Source organism: Stegastes partitus, unplaced genomic scaffold (genome assembly GCF_000690725.1).
Source record: "Stegastes partitus isolate 25-593 unplaced genomic scaffold, Stegastes_partitus-1.0.2 Scaffold1185, whole genome shotgun sequence".
NCBI lineage: Eukaryota > Metazoa > Chordata > Actinopteri > Pomacentridae > Stegastes > Stegastes partitus.
Genome location: NW_007578916.1, coordinates 167,530 through 176,509, shown reverse-complemented (window position 1 = coordinate 176,509; position 8,980 = coordinate 167,530). Strand labels below are relative to the sequence as shown.

General features: G+C 43.5%; 1 protein-coding gene across 1 annotated transcript in view; it reads left to right on the top strand.

Annotated features, from left to right (window-relative positions):
• The window catches only part of LOC103368664 (serine/threonine-protein kinase PAK 6-like), a 21,459-nt gene that overhangs the window by 8,906 nt on the left and 3,573 nt on the right, over positions 1–8,980 (top strand). The window contains exons 2-5 of the mRNA XM_008297097.1: positions 3,513–3,584; positions 5,590–5,838; positions 7,712–8,284; positions 8,867–8,941. Of these exons, the coding sequence (XP_008295319.1) occupies positions 5,632–5,838; positions 7,712–8,284; positions 8,867–8,941 (855 nt within the window). The 5' untranslated portion in view covers positions 3,513–3,584; positions 5,590–5,631. The remainder of the gene's footprint in view (positions 1–3,512; positions 3,585–5,589; positions 5,839–7,711; positions 8,285–8,866; positions 8,942–8,980) is intronic.

Below are 8,980 nucleotides of genomic sequence, written 5' to 3'. Positions count from 1 at the left end.
CACAAGAGACAAAGGCTGCTCTCAGTTGAACTGGTATGAGTTGGGAGAGCGAACAATTTGCTTCATGACTTGGAGTTATTGAGTCCAAGGTGATTTTGTGCCATTCAACAGTTGACATCTCTGAGACAAACCACAGCGAGGCTTCTTGGGTGAACAGATGTCAGGGGAGGGATATCTGTGTGTCATCCATGTCGCGCTAAAAGAGTTGCGTTGTTGGATTACATAGCTGACTGGAAACATGGAAATGGAAAATAAGTTTGGGCCTAACATTGAATCTTGCGGTTCGCCACAGATAATGTGAGCTGTAGGAGATGAGGTGAACTGTGTCAGAGGCTGGACTGCTCTCTCAGCTGCTAAAAGAAGACCACTTTATAGGTTCAGTGCTTGTGTGAAGATCTAAAACCTGACTGAAACTTCTCAAAGATGTAATTATGACACATACAAGCCAGACGTTCCTTTCGTTGAAGTTTCCTTAATTAGTTGTGTTGATAACTAAAGTAATTGGGCTTACACTTCTTTATGATGAAATAATGATATTTTTGTGAGTTAATTAGAAAAAAATTAAAGTGTGTTAAACTTTAAAACAAGAGAGTATCCATGAGAGTGTGTGGGTGACGCTGGCTGACTAGATGTGTCTACGTGTCTCCCTGTGAACTGTGGGTCACCGAGTGGATGTGATCCTCCCAGTTTGTCGACCAGGGTCAGATTGTTCCTGCTGGAAACTGAAACCAGTTGTTTTAAGTCCACCCAGCCTACAGGCGGATGCTCCATTCACTGAACACACTGTGTGTATTAAGTGTCAGCAGTCGGGTTTCTCTTTGTGACATCCAGAACTTTAAAGCGACAGTTTGTGTCCTGCTGAGGATTAAACTGCAGCTGATGTTTATGGATTTACTGCAATAAACGAAGCAGCGTCCTGATCAGAGTGGCTGAGAAACAGAACAATGATCATGATAACACAGAAGCTGGCAGCAGGTTTGTCAGACTGCTGGTTTCTTTAACCCTGCAGATAAACTAATCTGAGAGGGTTGTTTGGATCTGTGGTTCCAGCAGGTCTGTAATCCAGATGTTTGCTGCCTGTCAGGAAGGCAAACATCCTCCATCAGGTGACTGCAGGTGACTCATAACTAAGATCTGCACTAACAGATATGAAACACGCATGTTTAGATTCGCTGTGACTTCACGAGGATACCTTTAGCTCTCATGTAAAATAAACCCCCATAAATCTGCTTAGAAACAAGAGAAATGACAGTTCAGAACCTGCTTGAGAATCTTCTTGTTTTGAAGTTTTCTTCAGTGTCACGGCGATCCAGTGATAGACTGTTACAGACTGTAAACACACATAGTCTTCAAACGTACCTTAGTTGTAGCTGACATTTAATTACGCTGTTGTTTTTTGCAGAATACCTCGTTGTTAAATAAGATTGAGAGAGTTGGTTGCAGATCAGGATGATGGTGGTCCTCTCTGCTAAATGTTGCTTCCATCTTCCTGAATTTTTTGACAGAGTGAGTTTGAGTCAGTCTTTGTTATGTCACATTAGAAAGTCAAATTCAATATCCTAGTTAACCCTCATGTGACTCCCCCACCCAGTGATACATGAAGCCTAGCGCTCAATTACGTGCGAAGCCGCTAAAATTCATTTCCGGACATTTCTGTCGTCGCCTACTGGCAGGGGTTGCTAAAGCTAAGCTAACCACCTGGAGAGAAATCACTGTTTTTTGACACATTCAGACTGTCCTGAGGTTTCTTACGGGGCTCTGTTAGAGTTTTGACAGTTAATAGCAGCAGTTTATGTGCGTTTTATGCTCCTGTTATACTTTTACTCACTGTGGGCTCATTTTTGCTGTACCTCTACGGAAACAGCGGTCAGAACTAGAGGTAACATAAAATCCTGCCATGAATCAGGAAAAAAAAACTAATAATTTATTTGACTAGTTATTTTAGAAACAGCAACATTTATCCAAGCACCCACAGGTTTTAGCAGCTCTACAAAGTGATAGCTGTACATGATATTTTATTACCTACATTTTTATTTTGTTTCCACACTTCTCTCCTCTGTGCTCCGCCGGTCATCCAGACAGTCCCTAGTTTTTGTCGCTTCACAGTTGGTTGCAGCTGAGTCACCACTGACTTCAAGGTTTTTCCATGGGGCTCAACAGAAATTTTTAAAAAATAATTAAAATTAAAAAAACAACGAAACAAGCATGATGAGACCCGTAAACTAATGTTTTGTTGAACAACCATTTGAGCCAATCACTGCCATCAGGTGTTTTCTGTAGCTCTCAGACTTCTGCACCTGTTGACAGGTATTTTGATTTCACTGCTCATCAGCAAAGTGCTTTAATTTGTCCAGGACAGTTTTGTTTTTTTGTTTTTTTTAAATTATTCTTTTCACCCACAATTCAAAAGCAATGTATTATTTCACTAAATTATGATTTAGGAAATTTTTATTTATTATTACTCTTTTCAGTTTCTAGTTATTTGAAGTTACTTTTGTGAATTTTGCCCCCTTTTTTTTGTTACTATGAATATATTTGAGGACGACTGTAGAATAAAGTGATTTTGATGAAATATCACAATTTTAAGCTCGGATTTGATCAATTTTCCTGACCGAGCAGCACACCACATGTGATATGTTCAAGGACCACCAGCATGTTGAAAATCAGAGGATTCTTTCTGTTTTTACAGTTTGTCACTCTGATAAATGGTGTCATTTGGGGCTTTTGATGCTAATGTTAGGTTTTATGCTAACATCACTTTCTTTTGATGCCAGCATTTTATAATTTTGTTATGATTACAGCAGTGGTTTGAAGGGGCTCCTGTGTTTTAACTGGTGTTGTTGTTAGTGTGGACACGACTTATTTCCACCCTTGGAGCTAACTGTGTGCCGATGCTACTTTAGATCTACTGCTGTTAGCGGCTGTTATGTGTCATGTGAGCCAGAGCTGACGGCTTGCGCATATAATTCACCTCTAAACAGAAATTTCAGCTCAGCTGGTTGACAGGATTTCCTCCTCATTGTTGCTCGCCGACAGTCAAGCTGCTGTTCACTGATTGGCTGAGACATGAGCAGATGTACAACAGCTGGAAGGTGACAAACTGATAACCTGCAGTGTCAGCAGACTGTGTGGACCAAGTCCAGGTCAGTCCCTCCCTCTGTACATACAGTCCTGTCAGCTGACGGCTGCTGCAGCCTCACTCTGGACTCAAACATGTTCCCATTATTTTGTCCACTCTATCAACAGACCAACAATTCAATTATAGCATCAATATTCAATTTTAAGTTCCACCTCACAAACTGAACTCCAGCAGCCTCCTGCTCCTGTTTGCTCAGTGGGAGTGGAGGAGGATGTGGAGTGATCTGATCCGGTCGGTCGGAGGAGGAGGAGGAGGAGGAGAAGGAGGAGGAGGAGAGGGGGGGCATGATGATGATGATGATGATGATGATGGATGACGAAGAGGAGGAGGTGGAAGAGGTTCTGTGCTTCATTGTCTCTGTGTGTCCCTCCAGGCTGAGCTGGACCGATCTGGACTGGGCTGGACCTGGTCGACCTGCAGCGGAGAGACACCGACTCACACACAGGTGAGAGAGAGAGAGAGAGAGAGAGAGCGGGGAGGTGTGTGTCTGTGTGTGTTTGTGTCTTTGTGAGAACCAAGCTGAGTTTTACACCCTGTAGGGGATCCATGTGCAAACCTTTAAAGACCTGTGTAAAGGTCCAGACCTGGTGTCATGGTGCAGCTGTGAACCAGGTCAAGATTACAGCCACAGAATGAGGTCCAGATTAGAACTAGATTTAGCTTAGAAACAGGTTCAGATAAGATTAAATTCAAGTTAGAAGCAGGTCCAGATGACAACTAGCTCCAGGTTTGAACGGTTCAGACAAGGTTAACAGACTTTTGATAAAACTGGTGGAGGCTGGGTGGCACGGACGCCTCACAGCTAGAAGGTCTTGGATTCGTGTCCCGGCCTGGGATCTTTCTGTTTGGAGTTTGCATGTTCTCCTCGTGCAGCGTGGGTTCTCTTCGGGTTCTCCGGCTTCCTCCCACAGTCCAGAAACCTGTTGAGGTTAATTGGTGATTCTAAATTGTCCGTAGGTGTGAATGTGAGTGTGCTTGGTTGTCTGTCTCTAAGTGTAGCCCTGTGATAGACTGGTGACCTGTCCAGGGTGTCTCCTACCTTCACCCTGAGTCAGCTGGGATAGACTCCAGCCCCCATGACCCTCGTGAGGATTAAGTGGTGTATAGATAATGGATGGATGGATAGTGGAGGTGACCAGGTGTCTGTGTGAAGCTGATAGAAAACATACTAAAAAAAATAGAAGAAGAAGGAAAAATAAGTTTATTTTTAAAATCCTGGTCTGTCTCCTGGTTGTTTTGCTCCTGATCATAATGATTACAACATTATTTCAGTATCTCCTTTATAAATTAACAAGGATGATGATGATGATGATGATGATGATGATGATGATGATGATGATGATGATGATGATGAGCGGTGGGCTCCTCGGATTAGCTGATGGATCTAATGTGATCGCTCCATTTGATCTGTATCAGTTTGGTCTTCTGCTGCTCTTCCTCATGCCCACAAAGACTCGTTATATAACATCCTGCTAATGTGATCTCATTAACATGACATCAGATCAAAGTTTCATTCGTGGGTCAAAAAGTTTGGGAAAATTGGTGACTAGTGACAATAAATGTACAGTTTATTTCTGATTACATTGAAAATGTGTGGAAATGGCGTGTGCTCATTGTAAACTACTTACTCAGAAGAAGAGCTGACAAAAGTTAACTCTAAACTGTCTATTCAGATAATTTACTAATTTACTTTTATCTATTGCTGGTTTACATTCTACAAGTTTATTTAAATTATATAGGCTTATTCTGCTCAATATCCATGTTTTTTTCTCAGAATGATTTGTTCAGGTAGCACAAGACAGCACGAGAGTAAACAACGGCTACAGGTACAGGGTACAGACATTTGGTTTACTTATTAGACTAGAAATCTATCTGTAGTCCTTAAACATTCATCAAAGCTTGCTGGAAAAGAAGCTGAACCTTTGAATATCTACAAATGTGTGCACATAGATATGTAAAACACGTTCGGTGTTCTTGATCTTATAAACAAATCCAGATTTCACCTCCTTCCTCTGAGAGACCGAAAGGAAACTCAGCAAACAAGTTATTAAAAATAAACGTCGTCCAGACACGTGAATTTAATTTTTCAGAATTTAAATGTGTTAAATGTTCTGGTGTGCTGCTGAAAAATGGCAGCTGTAATGTAAAGGAATATTAGTGTTAATTATGCAGACGAGTGAGATCTCACCTGGGCTGTTTGGTCGGTTTGTGTTTGACAGGAGAGGGCGGAGGAGGTCATGTGACTTGTCTCAGGTGAATCACCTGAACAGGAAAAGGAGCTGTCAGTGTTAGGACTTTCTCACAGCGTGTGTGTGTGTGTGTGTTTTCACTGCGTTTATTCTGTATTTCAGTGTATTTATGAGACTCCGACCATGTCTCAGTCTGATCGGCAGCATTATTTGTGTTGCTCTTCCTGCGCTAAACTTGCTGCGTCCGGTTGTTTCCCTCAGGTCTCATCATCTGGCCGCGGCCGCCACAGCGTTACCGTGGCGATGTTCCGCCGCAGGAAGAAGAAGCACAGGCTGCAGATCTCAGCGCCGCAGGACTTCCAACACCGCGTCCACACATCATTCGACGTTGCCACAGGACGCTATGTGGGTCTGCCTCCACAGTGGCAGAGCGTCATCGACACGCTGAAGAGGCCCCGCCCCCTGGTGGACCCCTCCAGGATCACTGAGGTCGAACTCGTACCAAGGAAGGTCAGAGGCCGTATTTAAATCCCTTTGAAATATTCTTAACCTAGACGTGCATCGATGGGAGAGTCATGTTATACCCATTTATAGATCGTGTGGTGCTGTTTGTTTATTTATTTACGTTTGGACCTCTGATTGTTCTGATGACGACCTGTCTAGAACTGGTCCAACACATCTCATCTCCCTCTGTTAGGGCATAAATGCAACAAATGAAAACAATATTATAACAAACTGAGTTAATATGTATCTACAGCAAATTACACTTAAATATCTGCTAATTTAAGGGAACACTGATGATGACTGATGTTTTAGTGAATATCCACGGATAGTTTAAAACATAAATGTTGTCAGAGTCAGACTCTGATGTTTAAATGAAGGAAAACATTGCATCACCCCGAGCGCTCGTTAGCTGCTCAGGATCTTTGGAGCGTATCCCATGGTGCTCCTCAGCAGATGGAGCTGCACAGCTGCAACAGAGCTGCTGATGTTTTCTGACCTCTTCAAGGAGCCGTTTTATATGATGAATTAACAGGTTCATGCTGAAACTTGACGATTTCAGGGTAAAGAATCAAATTTGACTCTCAGCTTTGCTCCACTGTGACTGCTGAGTACTTGAAGTGCTCAGTGTTGAGGGTGTGACAGCAGAATGACACTAGGTCAGCCTCCAGGTGATTACTGCTCTAACTACACATAACAAGCCGATGTTAATCTCTTTTGTAGTTACTCATGTTGCTTGCCGGTGACCCAGAAACGCTTCGCCTCCCTCATTTTCATCTCTGAGATTTCAACATTCTGAATATTTTCCTGGGCATGTACAGACCACACTGACTCACATCTGTTTGTCTGAGACATTTCACAGAGGTAAAATCTGCCAATCTTTGCTCTCTGGTGGACAAACTCTGTTTCTGAATTATCTCTATAACATTAACTTTAAAAAGCTGAAGTATTGCAAGGCAACATCAACACTGAAAAATTAAAGTTAGCATTAAAACGTAATAGTGGCATTGAAATGATAAAGTGAGCATGTGAAAGTAACTTAAGCATAAACGTTGAAGTTAACATAATATAGTAGCATTAGCATTAAAAACTAAAGTTAGCATTAAAAAGTAACATTAGCACTGAAAAGATAAAGTTAGCATTAAAATGTAACATTAGCTATAAAAACAAAGTAAGTATTAAAAAGTATCATTAGCCCTGAAAAGCTAAAGTTAGCACTAAAATGCTAAAATTAGCTTTATAATCCTAAACTGCCCTGCTGCTCATGAAGAGTTTAGGCTCAGTCTGGTTTTTACAACATTTGCAACATTAGCTTGAACACAATATCCGAATAAATTCAGAGTTTCCGCAGAATAAATCAGACTCTGCCTGCTTGGGTACATTCATATATAAACTCATACTAACGATGACCCCATTGCTACATCGTAACAAGCAGTCAATACACAGTTAATCAGGATTATTGATCTGACACACCAGATAATGAAAAAAGACTCCCGGTTTATGTTTATGATGACAACATGAGGATGATGACTTAGACCTGGTTTAGTGGGCACAAAGTGCCGTTTTGACGGTGCGATGGTTGACTGTTAATGTCACGGATGAGCTGAAACATGAGGTCATGTTTCCATCCAAAGGGGTGATAACAGACGGATAGAAACAGGCAGGTAGGACCACAAGGGTAATAACAGAGGGGTATTTACAGAGGGTCAGTAATTGAGCGGTAACGATAGTGAGGTGGTAACAGAGGGGAAATTACAGAGGGGAATCATCAGAGGGGTAGTAAAAATGGGGTAATAACAGAGGGGCAATAACAATGGGGGCACTACAGGTTGTGATGTTGTGACGGACTGTGAGTGTTAGTTTGTTGCTCGTGTCTCCGCAGACGATCGTCCGCGGCAGCTTCATCGGTCACGGCGACTACATCAGTCACGTGATCTCGGAGATGAACCGTCTGTCCGTCTCCAGCTCCAATTCTCTGCGTCGCAGCAGCCCGTCGGCACGGAAACGGGCCCGCTCGCTGGGCCGGCTGGGAGAACTGGCCGAGGACGAGTCGTATCAGTACGAGGAGCTCAATCGCCATGGCAACAGCGTAAAGAGCGGCGGGACCTCCACCTACTGGCAGGACCGAATCCGACAGGTGCGCAGCGAGAGCGGCAGCCCCAAACTGAACGGAGCCCTGCAGAGAGCCAAGTCCACCTGCCAGATGGGCTCTCCGTCCGAGGCCACATCCCCCACACCTGCCACACCTCAGAGGACAGGTGAGTCAGCTGGACGGTACGCCCGTAGTGAGGGGGCGGTGCTACGACAGAGGCCGACCTCGTGTCACTACAACCAGCAGACTGTGGACACCAGCAGGGCTCAGGTGAGGCTGAGACCAGCTGCCAACCACCTGCCAGACCTGCTGTCCTCCTCCAGAGAAACTCCCAGAAGGCCACACTCCTCCTATGACCTCAAGGTGAGGCTGCTCGCTGAAAGGAACAGTTCCACATTGTGACATTTAAGTCTTAGTTCAGACTAACACCAAATATGTCTGTAAGCAAGTATGAAGCTGCAGCTAGTTAGCTTGTCTTAGCATAATGACTGGGAGCAGAGGAAAACGGCTAGCTTAGGTTAGCTCAAAGACAGAAAACAAAGAAAAAGAGTTAACTTGGCTTAGCATAAACAGAAAGCGATGGAAAATAGCTAACTTAGCTTAGCATAAAGCCAGAAAACAAAAGAAAACAGCTTATCATACCATGAAGAGAGAAAACAAAAGAAAAGAGCTAACTTAGTTTGGGGTAAAGACAAAAAACAAAGGAAAACATACAATCTAGCTTAGCATAAAGACAGAAAACAGAGGAAAATGGCTATCCTAGCTTAGCATAACTGCTGGGAACAGGCGGCGACAGTTAGCTTAGCTTAGCGTTAGGTCTGGATATATCACATCCCTTCTGTGCTGTTTAGGACTGAATGAAAGGTGACCCCAGTGAAATACGTTGCAAAAATGTGACTGATGATTTGCTGGCTCTTCTTCTTTTGTCTTTCTGCTCTCCCACAGATTAACTCCCCCACCTCTCGTCTCCTGCTGCCCCCCCCCAACAGCACCAGCAGTCCCATCATCACAGGTAGAGGGGCACCTCAGCGCTTGCCCCGCCCCTCCTCCAGCTTCTGC